The 26297-nt window shown below is 37.3% G+C and overlaps 4 protein-coding genes and 3 pseudogenes across 6 annotated transcripts; 2 read left to right on the plus strand and 5 right to left on the minus strand.

The window, feature by feature from the left end:
- Positions 1-2467: 2467 nt before the first annotated feature.
- LOC104736275 (histone deacetylase HDT2) lies at positions 2468-4625 on the plus strand. The gene is made up of 8 exons (XM_010456228.3): positions 2468-2686; positions 3008-3078; positions 3189-3483; positions 3578-3729; positions 3858-3941; positions 4037-4145; positions 4289-4406; positions 4501-4625. The coding sequence occupies exons 1-8, from the start codon at positions 2674-2676 to the stop codon at positions 4577-4579; spliced, it is 921 nt and encodes a 306-aa protein (XP_010454530.2). The 5' UTR covers positions 2468-2673; the 3' UTR covers positions 4580-4625.
- A 345-nt stretch (positions 4626-4970) lies between these two features.
- Positions 4971-7017, minus strand: LOC104736276 (putative F-box/FBD/LRR-repeat protein At5g22670; annotated as a pseudogene). Its single transcript, XR_015578372.1, has 4 exons — positions 6874-7017; positions 5798-6764; positions 5568-5708; positions 4971-5465 (listed from the first exon to the last, which is right to left on the minus strand). The product of XR_015578372.1 is annotated as a putative F-box/FBD/LRR-repeat protein At5g22670 (transcript).
- Positions 7018-7281: 264 nt separating this feature from the next.
- Positions 7282-11202, minus strand: LOC109124946 (uncharacterized; annotated as a pseudogene). Its single transcript, XR_015577663.1, has 6 exons — positions 10234-11202; positions 10020-10151; positions 9782-9937; positions 8106-9050; positions 7864-8001; positions 7282-7757 (listed from the first exon to the last, which is right to left on the minus strand). The product of XR_015577663.1 is annotated as an uncharacterized LOC109124946 (transcript).
- A 316-nt stretch (positions 11203-11518) lies between these two features.
- LOC109128347 (disease resistance protein RPS6-like) lies at positions 11519-14332 on the plus strand (annotated as a pseudogene).
- A 701-nt stretch (positions 14333-15033) lies between these two features.
- Positions 15034-17378, minus strand: LOC104736277 (F-box/FBD/LRR-repeat protein At5g22660-like). Its single transcript, XM_010456233.3, has 4 exons — positions 17118-17378; positions 16009-16993; positions 15573-15713; positions 15034-15485 (listed from the first exon to the last, which is right to left on the minus strand). The coding sequence occupies exons 2-4, from the start codon at positions 16951-16953 to the stop codon at positions 15207-15209; spliced, it is 1365 nt and encodes a 454-aa protein (XP_010454535.2). The 5' UTR covers positions 16954-16993; positions 17118-17378; the 3' UTR covers positions 15034-15206.
- A 726-nt stretch (positions 17379-18104) lies between these two features.
- On the minus strand, positions 18105-22831 carry LOC109130527 (putative FBD-associated F-box protein At5g22720). Its single transcript, XM_087482885.1, has 2 exons — positions 21785-22831; positions 18105-18181 (listed from the first exon to the last, which is right to left on the minus strand). The coding sequence occupies exons 1-2, from the start codon at positions 22704-22706 to the stop codon at positions 18168-18170; spliced, it is 936 nt and encodes a 311-aa protein (XP_087339011.1). The 5' UTR covers positions 22707-22831; the 3' UTR covers positions 18105-18167.
- A 1301-nt stretch (positions 22832-24132) lies between these two features.
- LOC104736278 (FBD-associated F-box protein At5g22730-like) lies at positions 24133-26172 on the minus strand. Its single transcript, XM_019234725.2, has 3 exons — positions 24971-26172; positions 24716-24862; positions 24133-24603 (listed from the first exon to the last, which is right to left on the minus strand). The coding sequence occupies exons 1-3, from the start codon at positions 25952-25954 to the stop codon at positions 24334-24336; spliced, it is 1401 nt and encodes a 466-aa protein (XP_019090270.2). The 5' UTR covers positions 25955-26172; the 3' UTR covers positions 24133-24333.
- Positions 26173-26297: the final 125 nt, after the last annotated feature.

The raw sequence follows: 26297 nt of genomic DNA on the forward strand, positions 1-26297 counted from the left end.
TTGTCGTTGTAAACCACATATAATTACAAAAGTTTAGAAAATTATGTTTTCAAACATATGATCGCATGAACATGTGTAAATGTATCTCAATTAACAATAAACGATGTGTGCAACTAAAATTATTGGGTTTTGACATGGTATAACTAATTACAATAAAAAATTCGGAATTGTACAACTTGTCAAGATCGGTACAATCTGAAAACTTGGAACAACTAGTGCATTTTGGCGGCTACACATGTGTAAATTGGCGGCTACACGTGTTTAAATTGGCGACTACACGTGTTTTTTATGTGTCAAACAAATTTTCAATTTTTGAAAAATTAAATTGGAACGAATTATCTAGGGCTTCCAATCGATTTGCGATTTTGGGGGGTCCAAAAAAAATTCATTCCTCTCCCCTCTTCCTCTCTCTTGCGATTTCTGGGTCCAAAAACAAAAACAAAATTTCCTCTCTCTGGGTTTTCTGGGTTTTCGATTTCTGGGTTTACTGGGTTTTCGGGAGTTTTCGATTTCTAGGTTTTCTGGGTTTTCGATTTCTGGGTTTTCGATTTCTCTCTCTGGGTTTTCGATTTCTGGGTTTTTGCGATTTCTGGGTCATCTCAAATCTTGAAATCTAATATAGTCAGCTGAAGATGGATAGGAGCAGAGATATGAAGAATATTAAGAAAATATGTTTTCTCGTTTTTTTGGGATGTTTTCTTGTGGTATGTCTCGGAAGATGGTACGACTAAGTAGAACTTGTTCTTGGAAGATGGTACAACTACGTAGTACTTTGTAATAGTACAACTAAGTAAAACTTGTTCTTTGTAATGGTACAACTAAGGATCGTTTGTGTGGTTCTATTTGCCGATTGCCGGTAATTTGTCTTGTTCTTGTCTGTTATTTTGTCTGCTTAAACACACAACATAAATTTTGATGCAAACTGAGTGTTGTACTTAAAAACATAGTTGTACTTACTTTAACATTCCAACCAAGTTGTACCTAAAAACATAGAGTTGTACTTAAAAAAGAGAATTGTACTTAAAAAAAGAGAGTTGTACCTAGTTAAACATTCCGAGTACTTAACAAAAACCATAAAAACAACCAAAGAGTTCACATACTGACTCATAAAAGTTCACATACTGACTCATAAAGGTTCACATGCTCCTTACTTTTTCGAGTTTTTCTGCCTTGTTATAATAGGAGTCCTTACGACAACGGAAGGTCCCATCCCCTTCTTATGCCGTGCGAAGCAACAACATCCACATACCCATCAACTTATGATTCAAATCCTTAGGCATATGGAAGAAATGCTTGAACTGTGGGTGCCCTAAGAACCAATCTAACTCCTCTTCTTTAAGATGACCGCCTAATAAGTTTACCGTCTCTGAAATAAAACACTTTCCAGACATCTTGAAAGGCTTCGTATACTGGGAGTAATCGAAGTACATATTCAGAGGTTGCATTACGTCGAATTCATCCTCAGATCCCTGCAAGACACATATCTAGTTATACCAAGTTTTTCTAAGTTATACTTTTTCTAAGTTTTCCTAAGTTATACAATTATACTTTTTAGAACGAATTCTTATTTGAACGGTTATACAATATAGAGAAGATACATACCGATGAATCCTTATCATTTGACTTCTCAATTGAGTTCGTCTTATCGGAATCACGTTCAGATTCATCCCCACGATTTCCTTCTTCTTCGAGATCTGCTGGGGGATTCGATTTTTCCACATAGCTTGGGTTCTTTGTACGAACCATTACGACTCTTGCACACAAAAAAAAACAACCGATTTCAACTTCCACTTCACTCCAATTCATGAAAAAAATCGACAAACCCCAAAATTGAAAACCAAATTACCGAAAATCGAAACCCATATTACCCGATTTTGAAAAACAAATAACCCAAATTTGAAAAACCCCAACCTATTTCAACTTACCCAGAATCGAGTTATCCTTAGTTGCACTTGAGGGAGAAGAAGAATTAACAGGAATTGAACGAGGGAGAGTGGAGTCGTGAATGAAGGAATTCGAAAAGTTGGGTAGTTAAAGGAAAGATCCGATTTCAACTGGATTGTCCGAATTTTGTGGGTTTGGATGGGTATAAGGTGGTTGGATATGTAAATAACAAAAATGATATATGTTTCTTTGTCTTTAACCACATTTTTGATTAAAAAAATAAAAAATAAATAGTTTGTTATTTTCGCAGGGGATATGAGAATAGAAGTTTGATTAGAAGGGTATACTAGATTTTCCTCGATATTTTTTGTTGTTGTATTGTCCAATAAATATTTTTTTTTAACCAAAACTATTAATGAATATTGATTTTCTTGAAATCATAATTTATGAGAATCTTCTCGAAATATTTAAATTCATAAATTTGGATTTTTACCATTTTTTTCCTTTCTGGTGAGATGGATTTTTACCATTTTATCATTAAGGCAATATTCGAAAATAATGGAAGCGTTACAATTTATACTACGCCGCATTAAACCCAAAACGACGTCGTAGAGAGAGAGCCGCCCAAGAAGAACCCTAGGAGGCTCTTCTTAAACCTCTCCTCGATTATATAATGTCCGCAAAACCTCTTCTTCTTCTCTGCCTCTTTCACTCGCAATTCTCTCTTTTTCTTCGCTTCCTCGATAAAAACCCTAAAAGCTCATTTTCTCTCTTCCTCGTTCAACAACAATGGAGTTCTGGGGTAAGCATCTGTCCTCTTCAACCTTGTTTATTTATCTCCGTCGTCTCTACTGTTTTCACGTTTCTAGAATTCGATCGGTTGTTTCATGAGAAACTTGTGTTTTTTTGCTTTGCTTTATCATCCATTCGTGTGTTTCGTGTTCGTTTTTAACTTTCGTTAGAGTTTCTTACTCGATTTTGAAAACTGTTAGAATCGTGTGTATCTGTTTATACTTTGTTACGTTTGTTAGCTAAGCTGGTTTAGGTTTCGTTTAGTTTCTCTAAAGTAAACAAAGTGATGAACGTTACTCATCTTTGATTTCTTGTGTATAATGTTATATAGGAGCTGAAGTGAAGCCAGGGGCATCTCTCACTGTGAGGCCTGAAGAACACCACCTCATCCACATCTCTCAGGTTATTATTTTTTTTTATTTATTTTTTTAAAAACTAGGTTGTTTGAATATGTTTAGGTTAGCTGCAACGAACTAGCTTGATTGATTCCGTGTTTCTCTCTATGTTTGTAGGCGTCGATTGACGGTAAGGTGAAAACGGGAGAACCTATTGTCTTGACTGTGACTGTTGACAGGAAGAAGCTTGTTATTGGAACCCTTTCTCAAGACAAGTTCCCTCAGATTAGCTTTGATCTTGTCTTTGAGAAAGATTTTGAGCTTTCCCACAACTGTACCAAAGGAAGCATCCACTTCGTTGGTTACAAATCTCCCAACATCGACCAGGACGATGGTGACTACTACTCCTCCTCAGAAGAGGATGAAGATGTTCCTGCTGCTGTTCCTGCCATTGCTCCTGCTCCTGCCAATGGTAAGCGTTGCGGATGCTGCTACTATTGTCTTTGTTTTCTTTTCTTTAAAAAGTTGTTATCTCATCTCCAATGTTATTGTATTATACATTTCAGGAAATGCTGGAGCTGCTGCTTCGAATGTTGTCAAGGCTGACTCTAAGCCAAAGGCCAAGCCTGAAGAAGTGAAGCCTGAATCTGAAGATGATGAGGATTCCTCTGACGACGGGGAAGACGAGTCTGATGACGATGATGACTCTGAGAAAGGAGTGAGTTTTTTTTTTTTACCTGTCTGTGATTTGTGTTTTTCCTTATCTGATAGTAGTATGTGCATTCATACATTCCGGAGAAGTTGAGTAGGTTGGTGATAAATTTTGTGGTGATGTTTTTTTTGTAGATGGATGTTGATGAAGATGACTCGGATGATGATGAAGAGGAGGAGGATTCTGAGGATGAAGAGGAGGAGGAGACTCCCAAGAAGGTAGATATACTGTCAATTTAACAATTGCTCTGCTTACTGTGCTTAATACATAGTCCTTTTTCTCACTTTACTGTTTCGTATGTTTTTTTGAAAAGCCTGAGCCAATCAACAAGAAGAGGCCAAATGAATCTGCTTCCAAAGCACCTGTCTCGGGAAAGAAGGCAAAACAAGTAGCAGCACCAGCAGCTACTCCTCAGAAGACAGGTTAGAATGATAAAACTCTTTCTTTGTCTCTGTAGAGTTGAGATCTATTTAGATTAGTCAATCTTAATAGAATTATGACGAATAACCAGAATGATTGTATGTATTCTGATGAAAGAGAACTACATTGTCTTACATTGGTACAGAAGAGAAGAAGAAGGGAGGACACACAGCCACACCACACCCAGCTAAAAAGGGTGGAAAGTCTCCTGTGAACCAGAGCCCCAAGTCTGGAGGTCAATCATCCGGTGGTAACAACAAGAAGTAAGTTGTCTGTTTCTTTATCTCTCATAAGCTCGATGATGTGATAAAATGCATTCAGTGTGATTGATGTTTAATCAATGTTGTGTGTATACAGGCCATTCAACTCGGGCAAACAGTTCGGTGGTTCTAACAACAAGGGGTCTAACAAGGGCAAGGGAAAGGGTAGAGCCTAAGGAGATGGATCAAGGAGAGATATTTTGGTTTTAAGTAGATGATGAACTATTAAGGGTGCTTTTGGGATTTTATCCTTTTTATTTTATATTTTGAGAATTTATCTCTTTCTATTGGAAGAGCTATTTTGAGTATTGCAGTTTCTACTTTCCTATGTAGTTCAGTATGAATATTGCTGGAATGTGAAAGATGACTAAAAAAATCGCATGCATTACTTGATTTTTGTTTCCGTCTGAGTAGTGACCCAAGATCTTCAAACCCAATTGTATATACTCTAGAGGTAAAGACACAAACTCGAAACAATGCAACCGTATGATCATTCTACACATACGAACACAGCCTCTCAAAAGAAAACTTGAACTTGTGTGTAAGCATGATGAGTCTATGGAAATCTAGAAAAATAAATTAGAGATGGATTAGTGTTTGAAGAACTTGTGTATAGACTGAAGAGGATTGCGAAAAATAAAAAATGAACCGTAACGGATAAAAAAACTAACCGGTTCTGTTAAAAATATACATAAAATCCCAATACTAAACTATCCTGAAAGGGAAAACTGCAAATTTAAGCGTTACAAGAACTTGTGTATCACATTTGGATAAGTAAGTACCTTCAAGTTCAACATCAACTTCACAAGAAGCAGAACATCTCCTAAAGCTCAGAAGTTCCATGAAGATGATAGACTCTTTTTCCATTCTCTTACAACCCAAATGCAGAGTAAACTTCTTGAGAACAGCCGAATTCTCGAGGAAGTACTTTACTAGTTTCATTTCCGGTTCAGCTCCGCTTATAGGTGTTCGAATCTCAACATTCTCCAAGGATGATTTTAAACATTTTGGAACTGACGATGAGAAAATAAGTAGATTGTTCTTCTTATATTCCTCCAGCTCCTGCACATAAAAAAAACATTCACGAAGTATATCAATCAGTTATCTTTATCATGATGATGTGAGTAACTCAAAAGGTAAAAGTTTATAAACTAAATTCATCACCAAGACAAGGGATTTGAGATTTGGAAAGCTCTCAAGAAAGTTGGGAAGCTTTTCCAAATTAGAGTTATAGAAGACAGCACAGAATTGGATCATGTAAGGAAACTGGGGCAGCGGTTCCTCTATCATGTAGCGAGAGAGGAGCTGCAAACACAAAGAAAAGACAACGTTTTTAATCAAAAGAGACATCCAAATACTCAGTTACTTCCACTGACATATATATATATATATACCGTCAAAGTTGTTCCACTCATAGTCATGTCCGTTACGCTCGAGAGACTTGTGAGAAAGTTTCTCACTACACTTCTCTTTAAAGCGACATTTCTCAATACAATTCTAACCGCATCAAAACTGACATCAATATCTACCTTGGCAAGTGAACTCAAACTACTTATAACGAAACGTTTCGACTGGTGATCTTCAAGACTCAAATAGCTGAGTCCAGGAGCATCAATTGCAACCTCCAAATCATCAATACTTGCTAGCCCGATAACCATCACTATCTAGAACAAGTTTGAGAATCTTTAATGACTGAGAACGTACTCGTAAAACCTTAACGATGTACTCTCTCTCTACATATCTAACAACTTTCAAATCTTCAAGAACCGGGCAAGATGAGATAAGATTCTCCAGCATCATTAGCATACCTGTTGTCTACTAAATGCATGATTTTCAGACGAGGTAGAGAAACATTCTCGAAATCAGCCACTGTCACATTATTGAGTTTCAAAGATACCAGAGACTCACAGGTGTAAAGGCTAAGGGGCATCAGCTTCTCACCTATATAACTCATACGGCATATAACAACATCCAAATGTTGAACTTTACGCATAACTGCGTTGTGGATCCACTGCGACAAGTAAGACTGATAAGGCTGATTTCTCATAAGAAAAAGTCCGAGCTTGTGTATGCGTGTCTCCCTAGAGATATCAAGAAAGCGATGGACAACACTCGCAAATTCAGAGTAACCAGCTGGGGACTCAGAAACGTCCAAATCCAACAGAGGAACGGATAGCCAGACACTTTTCCATCGTTTGGACAAAACACAAGTCCTAACAGCAATCTTAGTAGGTAGATCAGATAGTATCTGACACAGTAAATGATCAGGTAAGAAGCTTATCCTATCTTCCCCAACTCTACGACGACCTCTCTCGCTCATTGTTTTGTTTCACTTTCAGATACACACACACAACACAAGATCTGCATATCACAATACCAAATTGAAAACTTTTAAACACACAAAATTATGAATCTTAAAACGAATTTGAAGAACACAGAACTCAAAGGAGTTCAACAGATCATATCTTACCATCGATTCGCGGCACGCCAAAGAAATTAGGACCGGTGCTCTGGCTGCTTCTCAGGTTCGTCTTCTAGGGCTTAGGCATTAGGAAAATTATTTTGATATTTCTGTTACTTTTCCCGCGATATTTTTGCTTTAGATAAAATCAAGCAAAATATACTTAAACTAAAAATAAGTTAAATAATAAGAGGGTAAATATCATCAAATGTGTAGTTGAATTTAAACTAAACAAGGAAAAATCAGACAATCACAATAGAGATGAAAATAGTACTACTTAAACTAAAATAGTATCATCTGCTCTTTTGACAATGCATAAATCTTCAAGAACAGGGCAAGATTATATAAAGTGACTCTAGACCCGACTCACTGGCATAAACATTTGAGTTCTAAACGCATAGTCTTGAGTCGAGGTAATGAAACAGACTTGGAACTACCAAACTATACCTGATGGAAGTAAAGAAGTGTCTCAACATGAGTCCAAGAGTCAAGATCAAAGTTCACAAAAAAAAAACAACATAATAACAGATTTCAACAACAATCTAAATCAAAATCCTGTTTTTGATTTTAAAGCAATCTAAGTTCTGAACACAAGACGAACATAAAAGTCATCTTCACGGTCGACAAGCCTCTATTTTACATATGCTAGATCGCGTCGGCAATGCAAGAAGATCCCTTAAGACAAGGATATTGTCTTCTTCAACGGAACCTTTCAAACGAAAAACAAGTCTCTTGAGGATGACAGAGTTCTCTGCAAAGTACCTTGCTAGTTCCATTATAACAGGATTTCCATAGAAGATGCTTTTTATCTGTACAAACTCAAGCGATGATAGCAAACACCTAGGCACGAACGAAAGTCTTGTCTGTTCTGCCCTCGAGGAAGAAAGTAAATCCTGTAAACAAACACACACAACACTCAGAATGAATGAATGAATGAATTTCGGGTAACACCAAACATATCTTTAGACTGTATGAGTTAAACTGTGTGCAAGTGATTACCAAGATTAGGGATTTTAGATTCGGACAGCGTTTAAGAAGCTGTGGTACTTCTTCCAGGTTGCATAAATAAATCTCTACTTCCAAACAAGACAGGTTGCAAAACTGGAGTGACTCTGACATGGGGTGAAACATAATGGGCTACTCACCAGAGAAAAAAAAAAAACGGAAATAAGAATATTGGTGAGCAATGTTATCATCATGAAAGACCATCATATATATGTGAATTCGAAAGCCATATATACCTCGTAAGCATCGTTAGAAATCTTCATATCTCTAACTCCCAAGATACTGGTGAAAAAATCACGCAAGTCAACTTCATCAGCACCATTCACCATGTAAAAATCGCCAAGAATATTAACCTTGGTTAAGGAATCCAAATTGCTAAGAATAGCAACCTCAGCTACATCATCATCGAGATTCAAATACATGAGTCTATGGGCATCAATCAAAACCCTCAAGCATTCATACTCAATTTCCTCGTCATCATTGAAACCATGTGCTATACTGAGACTGGTTAATGTCTGAGAGCGCACTCGTAAAACATCAACATTATCATCAACCCTTCGAACAATCTCCAAATCTTCAAGAACTGGGCAACCCGAGATAAGTGACTCTAGAACAGCCTCATTGGCATATACATTGTGTTCTAAACGCATCTTCTTGAGGCAAGGTAAAGATACAGACTCAGACTTACCCAAAAACACTCGATGGAGTCTTAAGTAAAGGAGCGTGTCACAGACAAAAAAAGAGGCTTAAGGGCATCACTTCCAAACACTCAAGCTTCACAGGACCAAACTCAACATCAAGATGCTCAAGTTTAGTCGTAGCCACAGATCAATCCACGGCGTGACGCAACACTGATCACTCTCACCCTTGTGAATACTAAGCTTGAGCTTGTGCAAGCACGACTTGTGTTCCCTTGAGAAATCTATGAACTTGTCCATAAAACTCACAAAAGCATTGTAATCAGGGAACTTGGAAGAGTCCAAATCCAATTTGGGAATCAAAAGCCAGAGACTTTTCCACCTAGTGGACAAAACACTAGTCCTAACAGCTTCTTTTGTCGTCGGAAGAAACAAAAGTATCTGAGATATCAAAGAATCAGGCAATTTGCTTATCATATCCGCCATTGAATCCGCTCGCAAAACTAAAACCGAAGATTCAGAAACAGTGAAAACCCTTGAATACTAACTTATTTACTAAGTACGCATAATTGAGGAGGAGTTTCAGAAACAGATCAGAAAGCAACGAAGAAAATGAAATGACCTAATGGGTTTATTAGAGACGGAGATGGAGTCTTTAGCGAAGTTCCAACACTCAAGCTCTACTTTAGGCACGCGTTTGCGAGAATTTAGAGAAAGGTTTTATTTTTTCTCTCTTTAGTCCTCGAGACTCCGACCGAGTAGGCGAGTACAATGGAGGAGGAAGAAGACAACGAGTTAAGGAGGATGAGACCCTCTTCTTCATCTGGAGTCTTTAACTAATCCCAGACCCTCTTCTTCATCTGGAGTCTTTAACGAATTTAGTCAGTACTCTCAGTCACTCCTTTTCAGAACGTTTAAAACGACAACTTAAATCTGTGTTTTGGCTCAACTAGCGACCCGTCAGTACTATAGCTGGCCTAATATCAGTTTATATTTGGGCCTTAAGCCCACACACCACGTGCAAGGTCTAATTAGAAGCAAGCATCAGAAACGATGCGTACCGTCGCTGCTGCTTCAGTCAAGAATCAAGAAACACCACATAAAACAGTTTTGAAATCCTCAAAGATTATCAATTAAGATATGTCCAAAGCTCACAAAATCCAACAATGTCTGATCATATATATATAAAAAGACTGAAAAGTTATGTTACCAATTTATCTTATTACGATTTTACATGAGCTAGATCGCTTTGGCCAAGCAAGGATATCACTTACTGAGTTGGCTACAAAGTACTTTGCTACTTCCATTGTAATAAAATCATCCTCCTTGTATCTGCTTTTCACCTCTACAAAATCAAGCGATGACAGCAAACACTTGGGAACAAATGATGATGAAAGTCTTATTCTTTTCCCAGGGAAACATACTAAACCCTGCAGTAACACAGACAACGTCAATGAATTACTTGATAACATACACATGCATTTCTTATAAACTGTAGTCATTAATTATTACCAAGATTAAGGATTTAAGATTCGGAAAGCTTTCAAGAAACGTTAGCAGCTTTTTCAGGTAGAATGAATAAAGCTCTAATTCCAAACAGGACAAGTTGCAAAATTGTGATAATGGCACAAACTTGTTGATGAACTGCAAGAGCATTAGATATATAGGTATTAGAATATTGGAGAACAAAAAATTCATGGAAAAGCATTAGATATATAGGTATTACCGCGAAAGCCTTGACAGAGATCTTCATATCCCTAGCGATCGAGATACTGGTGAAAAAGTTACGGGCTACTTCATCATCCTTCACTTGAAAATCGCCAAGAATATTGACCTTGGTTAAGGAACTAGAATTGATTATGGTCTTACAATCATAATCATAATCTACGAAACTCAAATATTTGAGTCTAGGGGCTTCAATCACAAGTCTTATGTTTTCTTTATCTCTATCATCATCATCATCATCATCATCATCATCATCATTATCATACCCAACCATATTTATAGTGAATCTGGTTAATGTCTGAGAGTGCACTCGTAAACCCGTTATGTTATCATCTAACCTTCTGAGAATGCTCAAATCTTCAAGAACAGGGCAAGATGAGATAAGCGACTCTAGACTCGCCTCATTGGAATAGAAACAATATTCTAAACGCATAGTCTTGAGACAGGGTAATGAAGAAGCCACCACAAACCTACCTAGATGAACGCAACGGAGTCTTAAGTAAAGGAGTTTCTCACATATATTAAGGCTTAGGGACGTCACTTGAAAACACTCACGAATCACAAGAAGACACTCGACATCAAGATGCTTAAGCTGAGGCATAGCCAAGAAGTGTTTCCAACGCGTGACACAAGACAGATCGTTTGCATCCTTATGAAGTCTTAGCCTGAGGCTGTGTAATCCCAACTTATGTTCTCTAGAGAAATCTAGGAACTTGTCCATAAAACTCACAAAGGCATTGTAATTTGGAAACTCGGAAGAGTCCAAGTGCAACCTTGGAATCAAAAGCCACACACTTTTCCACCTCTTGGAGAGAACACTAGTCCTCACAATATCCTTTGTCGTCGGAAGATACGAGATCATCTCAGATAACAAAGAGTCAGGAAATTTGCTTATCAAATCCTCTTTTACACTTAAGTAATTACTTGCATGCCGCTTAACACAAATTCCTTTAGCTTTCCTTTCATCCATTATACTCACTCGCGACATTACACTAAATACTTCTTTAGCACCACAGTGTGTTTATACTGTTTAAAAAATCACTAAGTACTGCATAGATGAAGAAGGTGAACGATCAGACCTAATTAGGGTTTTTGGAAGATCCTAGGGGTCAGTTGAAGTTGGTTCAGCTGACGAACCGGCGGTTTTGGTTCCGAAGATAATGTGATGAAAATATTTTTTCTATATTGGGCTTACGGCCCATGTTATGTTCAACGTAAGTCTCAATAGCTGACGGCGTCACTAAGACAAAGTCAAAAGAGTGTCAAGAAAAATTGAAAGTGATACTATGAGGATGAAGAAGCCGGATTGGCTCACACGGTTCTCGCCATCGTTGTTTGTTGCTCCCTACGTTCCTTCTTCGAACCTGTCAACTATAAATCTTCACAAGTATGGATCTTTCATCACGCAATTGGGTGTACGACGTGTTCCCGAGCTTCAGCGGAGAAGACGTCCGCGTAACGTTCCTCAGCCACTTTCTGATGAAATATCAAGTACAAAAGACATAAAAAGATGTTTAGTTTAGGTATTGTGAGTGAGAGGCTAAAAGCATATGAAAGTTCTGATCTTTATCAATGATTTGGATGATCTAAGTGGTGTTAGATGCTTTGGCAAGTCAAACTCATTGGTTTGGTTGTGGGAGCAGAATCATTGTGGTTACTCAAGAGAAGCAATTTTTAAGGGCTCATGGGATTGATCTTATTTACCAAGTGGGTCTCCCATCTGATAAACTAGCTCTAGAGATGTTATGTCGATCTGCTTTCAAGCAAAAAACTCCACCTGATGGTTTCACAGAGCTTGTGTCAGAAGTTGCAAAGCTTTCTGGTAATCTTCCTTTGGCTCTTAATGTTTTGGGTTCGCATCTACGAGGGAGGGACAAAGAGGATTGGATTGATATGTTACCAAGGCTTCGAAAAGGTTTGGATGGGAAGATTGAGATAATATTAAGAGTTGGCTACGATGGGTTAAGTAACAAATATGATCAAGCATTATTTCGTCTCATTGCATGTTTCTTTAATGGTGCGGACATCGGTTACATCAAGCTGCTACTTGCAGATAGTGACTTGGGTGTTAATATTGGGTTTAAAAACCTAGTTGATAAGTCCCTCATTCATGTTGGGTGTGACACTGTAGAGATGCACAGCATGTTACAAGAAATGGGGAGATAAATTGTTCGGAAACAGCCCATTGACCAGCCTAGAGAACGGGAGTTTCTGGTGGATTCCATGGATATTTTGGATCTACTTCATGATAACACTGTGAGTGCTCTTTTCATATCTGAACCGATACTACTTATTACAACTCTTACAACATAGTCTGATCTTTACAACTTTTCCTCAGGGTACGAAAAAGGTTTTAGGTATATCGTTAGATATGTCTGAGATTGAGGAGTTGCACATACATAAGAAAGCCTTTAAAAGGATGCCTAATCTCAGGTTCTTAAGATTTTACAAGAAATTGGGGAAGCAGAGTAAAGAAGTCAGATTGCACCTACAACAAGGCTTTGACAAATATTTCCCCCATAAACTCAAGTTACTGAGTTGGGATGAGGCGTATGCCTTCTAACTTTCATGCTGGACATCTCGTGGTACTGAGAATGCAACACAGCAAGCTCACAAAGTTATGGCAAGGAGTTCAAGTAAGTTTTGTAGCAAGATTAGACATATTATTATAGTATTATTATAATTCAAGATTGAATGTCATATGTAGTCTGAGATACGTGTGTTCTTGTTCTTTCTATAGATAGATTTTTGCAAAAATTTGTTCTATATCATTATAATTGAAGATTGAAACCTCTCACGTGTATTCGAAAACTGACCACTGATGCATTTGGTACGTATCTAACTAAATGAGTTGTTATTCTCAGCCGCTTACATGCCTCAGGGAGATGCAGTTGTGGGGATAAAAAAACCTGAAAGAAACCCCAGATCTATCATTGGCCACCAATCTTGAGACACTCTATCTCAACGGTTGCTCGAGTTTAGTGGAACTTCCTTCCTCAATCAGATATCTGAATAAACTGTGGGACTTGAGCATGAGAGGATGTGAAAAACTAGAGCTTCTTCCAACCGGCATCAACCTCGAATCTCTCTATCGTCTTGATCTTGGTAGATGCTCACGGTTGAAGAGTTTTCCTGATATTTCAAGTAACATTTCAGAGCTCTATCTGAATCGAACATCGATTGAAGAAGTTCCTTGGTGGATCAAGGAATTTTCCAGGCTTAAACGTCTACGTATGAGGGAATGCAAAAATCTCAAATGTATGTCCCCAAACATCTCTAAACTGAAGTATCTTGAGATGCTTGACTTTTCAAACTGCATTGCTACTACAGAAGAAGAAGCTCTTGTTCAACAACAATCAGTTTTGAAGTATCTCATATTTCCAGGAGGACAAGTGCCTTTGTATTTCACCTACCAAACTACTAGAAGCTCTTTTGCCATCCCTTTGTCATTACATCAGACTCAGAGCGCTCTCTCTCAACAATTCTTGGGATTTAGAGCTTGCGTCGTGCTTGATGCTGAATCCATGTCCTCAGGTTGTCGCTTGAGTGGTAAACGCAGCAACCACTTTGATTCCGCTGACTGTCGAGATGCCTTCTTTACACCTCAGATGGATAGTCATTTGGTTATATTTGATAGTCGTTTCCCTCTGAACCAATATAATTTTCCCTTAGCTGAACTAAACTATGATAAGGTGGTTATAGAGTTTCATTTCACTAGTATTTCTGGCTGCAAAATAAAAGGATGTGGTATACGCTTCCTCATGGACTGTTCATCACCAGAGAACCATCATAGTAATCCAAATATTGTTGCACCTGTTTGCAAAGCGGATGCGAAAACAATGGTTGATGGTGGATACAATGAGACTGAACACGGTGATTTATATGGAGAAACCAGTGCAGAGACGAGGAGAAGAAGGAAGCGAAAGCGGGTAAGCATTAGGCATAACCTGTACACAATAATATCTAATCTCACAGTTCTGTTTTCAGATCACTGGATATTTTACTTTTTTCTTTTATCTCAGATAAGCTTAAGGATCGCTCAAGAAACTAGTGACTTGCCCTACCTTCAAACCCGGGAAGAACAGAGGATGTCATTTTAAATCTTTGAGAAACTTACATGGCGACAAAAGAAGTGGTTTCACCGGTTTTAATGGATCAACAAGAGACAAGGAACACATGCAGAGAGTCTTCACATAGTTGTGTTATTAGATGTCGTCTTTGATTATATTTACCTCTTGAATGGCATATGTATTCAGAGAGATATGTTTTGTTGTTCTTATACTTCAAATGTTGGGAACTTGAAACCTCTCTAGTGTATTCGAAAACTGACCACTGATACATTTTGGAAAAAGATAAATTTATGATTTGTTTTATCAGCCGCTTACATGTCTCAGGGAGATGCAGTTATAGGGATCTAAAAACCTGCAAGAAGTTAGTTTTTGTAGCTAACTATGATTTCGTTTTTTCTAATGGCGGCCCCAAACAAGACCTTGTCTTCAACCGCAAAAAAAAAGACTCTAAGCTTGCCGTACTTTCCATTGCCCACTGGCCACAGCTACCCCTCCAGTTCTTCTGCTTCACACTCTGTGGTAACCAAACCAAAGTTCCTTCTACTATGAAGCAGAACAGTACCACTATATTTCCCCAAACACCCAACCAGCTCCTCCTATGCCCTTTTCTCTATCTCATAGACACAACACTACATGAGTTTATTCCTGTCTATATAACTAATAAAACACCCAAATTAAATGGTAAATACTACGAACGAAAACTGAACCAATTCCAAAATTAGGGCAACATATAGTTGAAATAAATTTTGATTACTAAACCAGTTTTTAAGAAAAAGAAAAATTCAAAACCAGATCCAAATATAACATCCCAACCGAACAAAGGTTTTCACAAATTGAAACCAAACTGTAGTTTTAGAAAATAAAATAAAATCATAACGTCTTTCCAACAACTCAAACCTCATCTTCAAAGTACAACAACGTTGACCTGAGCAGCACTAGAACCTTTATTGAATGCCTTGAGTCCCTTAACGACGAGAGACTCTTGTTCCTTGCTAAGAAAACGTCTGCATAGCGTAAACTTCTCGAGGACTAGCGAATTCTCGAGGAAATATTTTGATAGTTTCATCTCAACTCCATTTCCATACTTGGTTCTTTTAATCTCAACATACTCGAGGCTTGACTGCAAACACTTTGGCACCGATGAGAAACTGATTTCCTCTCTTTCCATTACCTTGTTCAGCTTCTGCATATGTTAAATAACATCTTTTTGTAACGGTGAAAGTGAAACATATTACATATATATATGGTTTTTTAAAAGCAAATTTATTACCACGACAAGGGATTTGAGGTTTGGACAGCACTCAAGAACGCCTGGCAAGATTTCCAGATCACATATATATAACTTCACATATAACTGCTTCATGTTACGAAACTGAGGCATGGATTCGTGCTTCATGTAGTGACGCATGATCTGCAAAACACAATTTTTTTATTCTCATCCAAAGAGACACATTCAACAATTATATATATATATATATATATACTCCCACCTTTCATAATATACAATGTTTTACAGAAATTATTTTGTTTTACAATATAAGATGTTTTCAAGTTTCTATGCAACTTTTAGATTAATTTAATAATTTCTATTATGGAGTATTATTTATGATTGGTTAAACTTTTTTTAAAGTAGTATTTTCTTAATCTACATACGTTTACTCAAAATATCCTATATTTTGAAAAGTAGGGAGTATATGTGTATACACCTTCAAAGTTGTTCCGCTTAAAGTCATGTCCCTTACGCTTGAGAGTGAGGTAAGTAATTTATGGACAGCGCTTCTCTCGAATGAGTCATCTATATTCTCAATATCTTCTATATTCTCAATATCTTCCACATTAAAAGCGACGTTGATTTCTACCTTTGCGGATGAATCCATTTTGCTTATCACAAAACCAGCTGACTGATGATCATGTAGACTTAGATAGGTGAGCTGAGGAGCATCAATGATAACCTTCCAATCGTCACTATCGTCTGTGTACGAACCATCGCCATGATCAACAAGGAGTTTGAGACTATTTAGTGACGGGGAGCTCACCTGTAAAACTTTCGCCGTGACTTCAGCTACCAATCTAACAATAGTTAGGTCTTCAAGAACGGGGCAGGATGAGATCAAGTTCTTCATAGTATCATCACAACCATATAAATTCTCTACAAGATGCATCACCTTGAGATTAGGCAAAGACACAATCTCGAAACATTCCAGCCACACGTTCTGAAGTTTCAATGAAACCAAAGTCTCACATAAGTAAAGCTTTAACATCATATCGACCGAATCAACCGAATCAAATATGACTTCAAGATGTTGGATTTCACGCTTAACTACTTCTTGGACCCACGACAAGACTGAGGATGACAGATAAACATCTTCCCTCTCGAAAGAGAGCTTGAGCTTGTCTAAGCATCGCTCATTAGAGTTTTCAAGAAACGAAGAGGCGAAACTGACAAAGGTAGCGAAATCATCGTTGAAATCACCAAGGTCTATATCCAGAAAAGGCATTGCACGCCAGAGTTTTCTCCATCTTTTGGAAAGAATGCTAGTAGTAACAACTTTCTTTGTAGGAAGATTAGAGAGTATATGACTTAGCAAATGATCAGGTAAGCCGCTTATCCTATCTACTCCATGTCTATGAATTGCTCCTCGGTTGCTCATTTGATTTCTCTTTTGGAAAAAAACATTCAAGACAAGTTATCTGCATCACAAAACAAACATGTGAACCATGATTCAACTATTCCGCTACATTAAACAAACGATTTGCATTTCATATAGATACCACTATTCCATGATTTAATTATTTTTCAATTCATCTGACATACCAATACTCAAAACAGCGTCGATTTGTCGCTGCAGATGAAACCCAATAGCCTCGTTATTTTCGCCACCCTCACAGATTTGCTACAATGAGTCTACCTATTATCTCTTCTTTAGGAAATGCATCTTTCACAAAGGCTTTGTATGGAAAACAAAATAAAAATCTAGACTAGTGATGAGAGTTTACTGCAGAGAATTTGTAATGAATGAAAAAAAAAAGAACCGGTTCGGGTAAAAATCAAGAAAATAAAAGTAGAACGTTTCTCACCTGGTGTTGACACCTAAGCTTTTTAAACTCTTGTAAGCATGACTCATTATTAAAAACTTATCCAATCAAATTATAACAATTAATACAACTAAGCATTATGTTCCAATAAAAATCAATCTCCTTTACACGTCACTTTTTCTCCCTCCTCCCGATCGAGGCCGTAGCAGCTATGTCAATCCTTCTCAAATCGATGATTGAATTTGAAGTGAACAAGAATTCGATCAGAAGAACAGATCCAAAAACATTTCATATGAAAAATCATTTAGGGTGCGTTTAAGGTTATAAAGGATCTTGAAGAAAGAGAGCTATAATGAATCCATATGAAGGAAGGATGGTTGGAGAAATACACTTGATTCTATCTACACTTTCTGTGAGGATATCATATTTAGCAAAGTTGGTATTTGTTCCCACCGTGTTTAGTATTTTGATTATTTGGTTGGCGACAATCAGTTGTATCTCTGATCTTAGAAAATATTTATTTACAAATTAAAGTGTCAAAAGCATTGAAAACGAAAGCTTTGAAAGATTTTTAGTTCTAAAAAGATTAGATCGACGACATGAAATATGGCAAGGTTAGATCAAGATACGAGCTCATCAAGGGGTTTCCTAAGTTATTAGTTTACATTTGCTCTTTCTCGTTGGTAAATGTTGTTGGAGCTAAAATGTTAAGGCTTCGTAATTTTTCAAGTGCTCAGATTCTTTAATTAGGAGAGATAAGTGCCAAAAAAGCTTTATTGTCTAGCCATGAACAGAAGCAAAGCATCACATCACTTTCACTTTCTTACCATCAATATTTTAAAACTAAGTCTATCTTTATAACCTTGGAACCCAAAAAAAAAACTATGTTTATAGACTATGAACTTGGGATATCAAATTTTTGTAGACCCTTGTGTTGATAAGAAAACTCATTTACGGACCATTGAAAATTGCACAACCAATAAAATAAAGGAGACTTGAAAGTGTTGTTTTTGTAATGTAGAGAGTGTTATTTTCTTCAAAGTTTCATGTTAATTAATGTCTCTTTAGCTTTGTTGATTGTCTCTCTTAGGCGTCCAATCTTTGTTTTTCTTCTTATTTCAATATAGAATTAATTGATTTATGATAACTAATAAATAAAAAAGTAGACATAAATTGTTACATCACATAATGCTCGATGGATGTATTGATCATAATATTAGATTCTAAAATCATCATGGAAAGTGTGTTTTTCTTATAAAGCCTACTATATATCATACGATCTGTCTTTGGATATGCATGTCTAGTCTCTAGGGATACTTTTTTATGAGAATTTTGATATATCTTACATTGTCTTTTATCTGCAGATTTTTGGATTACAATGGCACATCAATTGTATCTTGTGAGATTGACTGGAACGACAATTACCAATTGATGGGTATGTACACCAAGTCCACTCTCGCAATTAATACCAACTGTTTAGATTTATGTAATAAATAATTTGGAAAGCTAGAGAACTTCGGGTGGAAATTCAAATACACAATACTTTCATCCTCCGGTGAGGTTAGTTTCAATGCATGTACTCCCTAATTAATCATTTGTTTTGTGTCGTCTGTGTTTTTCCGGGGAAGGAAGAAGCATTATACGGTTGAGGGATTAAGTCTTACAGTTTTCATATTGTTTGTGGATTTGGGGTTAATTATGAACAGTAGGCGCTAAGCTTTCTTAGTTGGACTTATGTATCATTTAAGTATTTAGAGGAAATAATCATTTTTCTTTTGACTTGATCACAAATAAAACCAATAGAGTGAGAAAACGGTCCAAATATTCAAGTCTTAATCGTCCTTGTCCAGTGGTATCGAATCTCTTCAAATTTCTGATCAGACCAGTACTGAAACTCTTTGTTCCCATCCTCAGTCTAGATATCCAAGTAAGCCCTTTCATCTTGATGCCTAATGTTTTCCTAAATTTTAGTTGTTGTGATTTCACTAGGAACATATCTATTTGATTATTGAACTTTAAATTAGTTGTTAAGATAATATAAAGTTTATTGTTATTTATTATTTTTTTTTTTTTAACTAATCTTCATTCATTTCATTTAACTCTTCAAACAGAGTACCGGTTACATCTGCAAATCAACGGTGCCTCCAAACGAGTAACACCTGTAAAATACACATAAACAAAGACCAAAGAAGAAGCTTAACACTGAGCTCATTAGTTCTGAAACCGGGCAAACCAAGTAATTAAAAGGGATTCCTCTTGATTCCTTGCTTGTCTTGAGGATTGCACTCTAGAGAAAGGCTCTAAGCGACTTCGGATGATGACTTTGATCTCTTTAATCAAACTGATCGGAGGTCTAGATATTGTGGTATGCAGTCTTGAGTTTCTTTCTTTCCAGATTAGGTACAAAGAAGCTTGGAAGACCAATCGGAGGATTATCGAAACATTCCTATTCCTGCAGGGACGTTTGAGCCAGGATAAAGCATTCTAAAATAAAGGAGGAGGGTTAACCTGTACTCGTGAGTAGAAATGCCTCCATATTTCCCCTGCAAATACACAGTCAAAGAACAAATGCTGATGGGAGTCGTTTTGCGAGTTACAAAGAAGGCAGTTAGGTGGGACCTGCAGCCCCCAACTCAGCATCCTGTCCCTTGTACTCAGTCTTTTCAGAGCTGCTAACCAAGAGATGAAAGCATGTTTTGGGATTTTTTCCTTAAACCATACTCCCTCAAACCAGTGGACTTTTTCTCCTTGAGGATTAAGGTGCTCCCACGTAATTGCAGTGGAGAAAACCCCAGACGGTGGTGCCTGTCCCACTTTCCATAAGAAAGTGTCATCTCCTTCATCATCTCCAGTTCCTTGCAGATTCACCACTGACGGTAAGGGTAGACACTGCTTCAAAAGCTGGATTATGGGATGTCGGCTTCGGCTATTAGAGATCCACCACTGTCCCTCACGAATAGCATCTGCCACTACTGCATCTCTCGGGAGGCCTGCGACCGTCGGCCCCCTATCTCCCGTAATTTCCAATAAACTGCCTAATTCTGTCCAATTTTTCACTCCAAAAGTTTATTGTTATTACTCTAAAAACTGTGTTTTAACGTAAGAACTTTAAATGGAATTAATTTTTAAATATATTTGCAGACAGAATATTATTGTACATTTTTTTCAAGAATGCAAACAAATAAATGCTCAAGAAATTACATGAAGCTTGTATATGGAATTTCAGTATAAGGCGTTCACCTCATGTATAGTTCTTAAAAAATGAGAGGCATATATCTGTTTGATTTAATTATAGTGTTAAACAATATGATTTATATTACAACTTATATGTATTATTAAATAAAAATTTCCTAAACAAAACCCCGCAACCTAGTGCGGGTGTCAGTAAAAATTCCCTATACAAAACTATGCTAAAAGGGAAATCATCTCCGATGTTATTTTACTTCAAAACATTTCAGGAAATGCTGGAGCTCCTGCTTCGAATGTTGTCAAGGCTGATTCAAAGCCAAAGGCATAGCTTGCAGAAGTGAAGCCTGAATCGTCTAACGACGAAGACGAGTCTAGTGACGATGATGACTCTGAAAAAGGAGTTACTTTTTGTAGCTGGCTATGATTTGTGTTTTTTCTAGTGACTGCCCCAAACATCTTTTGGCTAATAAGATTATAAAACTTTTTGACTACCCCAAACAGATTATTTCCGTACATTCAAGAATCAAGATTACCACATAAAACAGTTTTGAAATCCTCAAACGTTATCGATTAAGATATGTCCAAAGCTTACAAAATCCAACAATGTCTGATCATATATAAAAAGACTGGAAAGTTATTTTCAACAATTATCTAATTGCGATTTTGCATGAGCTAGATCGCCTTGGCCATGCAAGGATATCACTTAGAACGGTGGAATCTTGTTTTAGCAAGGAAGACCTGAAAGACAAAATAACTTTCCTGAGGACTACTGAGTTCGCTACGAAGAACTTTGCTACTTCCATTGTAATAGAATCATCTGCCTCGTTTGTGCTTTTCACCTCTACAAAATCTAGCGATGACAACAAACACTTGGGAAGGGATGATGAATTTCTTATTTCTCTCCCATGGTACCAAATTAAACCCTGCAGTAACAAGCACTAACATCAATGAGTTTCTTGATAACAGTTAACACATGCATTTCTTATAAACTGTACTGTAAAACTCTAGGGTAATTGTTACCTACCAAGATTAAGGATTTAAGATTCGGAAAGCTTTCAAGAAACGTTAGCAGCTTTTTCAGGTAGAATGAATAAAGCTCTATTTCCAAACAGGACAAGTTGCAAAATTGTGATAATGGCACAAACTTGTTGATAAACTGCTCATCCAAACCAAAAAAAAAAGGGAGATCAGAATATTGGAGAACAAAAAATTCGTCTAAGAGCATTATAGATATATATATAGGTATATATTAATTACCGAGAAAGCCCTTGACAGAGATCTTCATATCCCTAGCGATCGAGATACTGGTGAAAAAGTTACGGGCTACTTCATCATCCTTCACTTGAAAATCGCCAAGAATATTGACCTTGGTTAAGGAACTAGAACTGATTATGGTCTTACCCGCATAAGCATAACCTACGAAACTCAAATATTTGAGTCTAGGGGCATCAATCACAAGCCTCTTGTTTTCTTTATATCTGATAATATCATCATCATCATCATCATCATCATCATCATCATCAAACTCAACCATATATATAGTGAAGCTGGTTAATGTCTGAGAGTGCACACGTAAAACCGTTGTATTATAATTTATTCTGAGAATGCTCAAATCTTCAAGAACAGGGCAAGATGAGATAAGCGACTCTAGACTCGCCTCATTGGAACAGAAACAATCTTCTAAACGCATAGTCTTGAGACAGGGTAATGAAACAGCCACCACAAACCTACCTAGATGAACTCGATGGAGTCTTAGGTAAAGGAGTTTCTCACAAAGGCTTAGGGACGTCACTTGAAAACACTCACGATTCACAAGAAGACACTCGACATCAAGATGCTTAAGCTGAGGAATAGCCAAGAAGTCTTTCCAACGCGTTACACAAGACAGATCATTTGCATCCTTATGAAGACTTAGCCTTAGGCTGTGTAGTCCCAACTTATGTTCTCTAGAGAAATCTAGGAACTTGTCCATAAAACTCACAAAGGCATTGTAATTTGGAAACTCACAAGAGTCCAAGTGCAACCTGGGAATCAAAAGCCACACACTTTTCCACCTCTTGGACAGAACACTAGTCCTCACAATATCCTTTGTCGTCGGAAGATACGAGATCATCTCAGATAACAAAGAGTCGGGTAATTTGCTTATCAAATCCTCTCGAGCTTCCCTTTCCTCCATCATATTCACTTTGCAATTTTGAACCGCAGTGACAAGGTCGACTACTAACCTAATTCATCGATTTTAGGGTTTTGGAAGATGCTATGGTTAAGGTGATTAGACACAGATGAAGTTGGTCCAACTGACGAAAGACTCGTCAAGTTTGGTTATCGCGCAAGAATTTTTGTTTTATTAGGTTAAATCATGAAACATGTTTTTTATTTCTTTTTTTTCTTAGGCCTTATATAGGCCCACACCACATATTGAACGTACTTAGTTCTCAGGACCGCTCAAGAACCTACCGACTTGTCTTACCTTTAAATCCGAGAGGAACATGCGTGATGATGGTGAGGGCATAATCCGTTCATTCCTGTTTTAATTCCATAAGGTCTTGCATATAAATCAATTCAAGAAGTAGGAGAATAAGGTGATTCTCTTAATCATGATGAATTGATAATGTTGTAACTAAGCAATAAGGTAACACGTTTAAGCCAAATTCATCACCAAGACGAGGGAGTTGAGATTTGGACAGCTCTCAAGAAAGTTTGGCAACATTTCCAAATCATATTTTATCGGAGTTCACATGGAACCGGGTATGTAAAGAAACTGGGGCAGCGGTTCATATTTCATGTAGTGATAGATGATCTGAAATCCAAAGAGAGAGAGAGAACATTTAAATGTTTATCTACTCCATTGACATGCACAGAGACAAGGTAGAGAAACATACTCAAAATCTGAGTTTGAAGGACACCAGAGTCTCACTGGTGTAAATGCTTAGGTGCATCAACATCCCAACCAAAAAACTCCAACGACATAAAAGTTCCAAATGTTGGATCAACTCCGTCATGTAAGATCACATATGTTTCTCACAAAAGCAAGTTTGAACTTGTCTATGCATGATTCCTTAAGAGAAGTCTAAGTACTTTTTTAAAAAGCTCACAAATTCATAATAACCAGCTGGGAACTCTAAAATGTCCAAATCTAACCCAGGAACTGAAAGCCAGAGACTTTTCCATCGCATGGAGAAAACACAAGTGACAACTCCTCTGTAGAAAGATGAGATAGTATCTTACACCGCAAATAATCGGACAACAAACTTATCCTATCTTCTTCCCCAGTTCTAAGACCTCTTAATCCTCTTTCGTTCATTGTTTTCTTTCACTTTCAGACAACAATACACAAGATCTGCATAACAATACAATCTTGGACCAGGTTAGAAAAATGTTATGATCTGTGAATACAGAGTGAACATAATCGTTTCCTCCATTAAGGTTTTTCTGAATTTATCTAAAAAGGTGATGTTATGATCTGTGAATACTAGTTTTTTATCGCGTGAGATGTTTGTTTATCATTCAAAAATCAACAAAATCAGAGTACTAGTTTTTTGAACGAACTAGTCTAAAGGTCTACTTCCGAACAAGACAAGTAGTAAAATTTGGTTGAAAAGGCATGGTATCAAAACAGAGATGGCTTAAGAGAAGACAAAAGTCACATACTCTCAATTATCATCCAGAACTAGTAGCCAAAAGCTTCCAAAGACATCATAATAGAGTGCAACAAAAAATACAAAATCTAAGTCCAATTTAAGTAACCAGCTGGAAATGCTACTCTAATCTGATCACAATAAACCCACCTAAAAACTTCCAAGCCGTCAACAAACTATAACTCGACATGTGCTAGATCCTCTGGGCAATGCAAGGAGGTCCTTTAGCATGTAAAATCCTTCTTGGTGCGAGGAAAACCTCAAATGCAGACCAAGTTTTTTGAGGACTCTTGAGTTTTCTACAAAGTACCTTGCTACTTCCATTATAGCAGGCCCTCCGTCCAAGTATTTTATCTCTACAAACTCGAGTGATGAAACCAAACACCGAGGTACAGATGAGAAACTTATTTGCACATCCTCTCTCGACGGATTAAATTCCTACATAAGCACAACATTCCAAACAAACAAAAGAGGAATGTGTATATAAGATAACACATTCTTTCTAAGTAAGTGAGTAAAAAGTTATAGGGTTGTGCAAGTCAGTCGTTACCAACACCAAGACGAGTGATTTTAAATGGGGACAACTCTCAAGAACTGTTGGCAGAATTTCCAGATAATGTAAAGAAAACTCCGCTTCTAGACACGAAAGGTTGCAAAACTGGGGCAGTGGGTCGAAGTCTATGTTAAAATAGAGAAACTGCTCACCAAAGCAAAAAAAAAAAAAAAAAAAAAAAAAAGGAAAGATGCGTAAGCAAAAACTAAACTACATGAATGAAAACTAGCTAGATACAAGATACATGTATACCTCCACAAAACCGTCAGCGATCTTCATATCCCTAACTCCGGAGATACTGGTAAGAAAACTACGGACCATATTTCGCTTTGGTAAGTCAGCAACATCAGCACAATCAGACTCACTAAAAACATAAACAAGATTGACCTTGGCTAAGGAACCAGAATTTGTAATGATTTTACTCTCCGATAGATCATCTTGGAATTTCAAATACTCGAGTCTAGGGGCATCAATGAAAACCCCTGAGACTTTCTTATCAAAATCATCGTAGTCATCACCTTCACCAAAATAAAAGTCTACATGAAGACTGGTTAATGTCTGAGACCGCACTCGTAAAACCTTTACGTTATCTTTCACCATCCTAAGAATGCTCAAATCTTCGAGAACAGGGCAAGACGAGATAAGTGACTCTAAAACCACATCATTAGCATACACATTCTCTTCTAAACGCATAGTCTTTAGACTAGTCAAAGACACAGACTCAAACTCACCCAACGATACCCGATGGAGTCTTAGATACACCAGCGTGTCACATGCATAAAGACTTAACGGCATCTCTTCTAAAAACTTACGGTTCACAAGGCACTCAACATCAAGATGCTCAAGCTTACGCCTAACCACAACATCTACCCAACGAGTGACACAAGGCGGATCATTCACATTCTTCCTGATACTTAGCTTAAGCTTGTGCAAGCAAGACTTGTGTTCCCTAGAGAAATCTATGAACTTTTCCATAAACCCCACGAAGGTGTTGTAATCTGGGAACTTGGAAGAGTCCAAATCCAAATTGGGGATTAAAAGCCAGAGACTTTTCCACCTAGTGGACAAAACACTGGTCCTAACAGCTTCTTTAGTGGGAAGATACAAGAAGAGTATCTGAGTTATCAAAGAATCAGGCAATTTGCTTATCAGATCCTCTCTACCACTGATGTACCTTGGCGGTGGCCATATGCGACATACTTGTTTCGTTTTCATATATTCCAAATAGCCTTCCATTAGTTTTTGCTCGTACAAATTTGAACCCCAAGATTCCCACAGAGACAACCTCAAAAAACTCAGCACCAATTTCAGAAACAATTCATCACAATCAGGAGAGTAGCGAAGAAGACGAGTTTTAGGGTTTTGTTGTTCGGAAGAGGATCCGACGGGAGTCGAAGGCACACACAAAATCACCGTCAAGTTTGGGATTTTTGTTTTCTATCATTTTGCGGTTTAATATAAACTTAACCGGTAGATTAGAGATTAAACAATTTGTACCAAATTTTATAAACATGGGTTAAAAAAAAAAGTCTCTTCATAGTCGTTAGTAAATGTTACTCAATACAATTATGAAATTGCA

Source organism: Camelina sativa, chromosome 13 (assembly GCF_030686135.1).
Source record: "Camelina sativa cultivar CO46 ecotype springtype chromosome 13, ASM3068613v1".
NCBI lineage: Eukaryota > Viridiplantae > Streptophyta > Magnoliopsida > Brassicales > Brassicaceae > Camelina > Camelina sativa.

What these genes read in the sequence shown, in the direction of transcription:
- LOC104736275 (XM_010456228.3), top strand. An exon ending in TGCTCCTGCTCCTGCCAATG is followed by an intron (nt 3,484 to 3,577) that starts GTAAGCGTTGCG and finishes TATACATTTCAG; the next exon opens with GAAATGCTGGAGCTGCTGCT. An exon ending in AGCTACTCCTCAGAAGACAG is followed by an intron (nt 4,146 to 4,288) that starts GTTAGAATGATA and finishes ACATTGGTACAG; the next exon opens with AAGAGAAGAAGAAGGGAGGA.
- LOC104736277 (XM_010456233.3), bottom strand. Translation starts at nt 16,953, where the DNA reads ATGAGCAACCGAGGAGCAATTCATAGACATGGAGTAGATAGGATAAGC. An exon ending in TAAGCGGAACAACTTTGAAG is followed by an intron (nt 15,714 to 16,008) that starts GTGTATACACAT and finishes TGTGTTTTGCAG; the next exon opens with ATCATGCGTCACTACATGAA. An exon ending in ACCTCAAATCCCTTGTCGTG is followed by an intron (nt 15,486 to 15,572) that starts GTAATAAATTTG and finishes TAACATATGCAG; the next exon opens with AAGCTGAACAAGGTAATGGA.
- LOC109130527 (XM_087482885.1), bottom strand. Translation starts at nt 22,706, where the DNA reads ATGATGGAGGAAAGGGAAGCTCGAGAGGATTTGATAAGCAAATTACCC.
- LOC104736278 (XM_019234725.2), bottom strand. Translation starts at nt 25,954, where the DNA reads ATGGAAGGCTATTTGGAATATATGAAAACGAAACAAGTATGTCGCATA. An exon ending in TCGCTGACGGTTTTGTGGAG is followed by an intron (nt 24,863 to 24,970) that starts GTATACATGTAT and finishes TTTGGTGAGCAG; the next exon opens with TTTCTCTATTTTAACATAGA. An exon ending in AATCACTCGTCTTGGTGTTG is followed by an intron (nt 24,604 to 24,715) that starts GTAACGACTGAC and finishes GTGCTTATGTAG; the next exon opens with GAATTTAATCCGTCGAGAGA.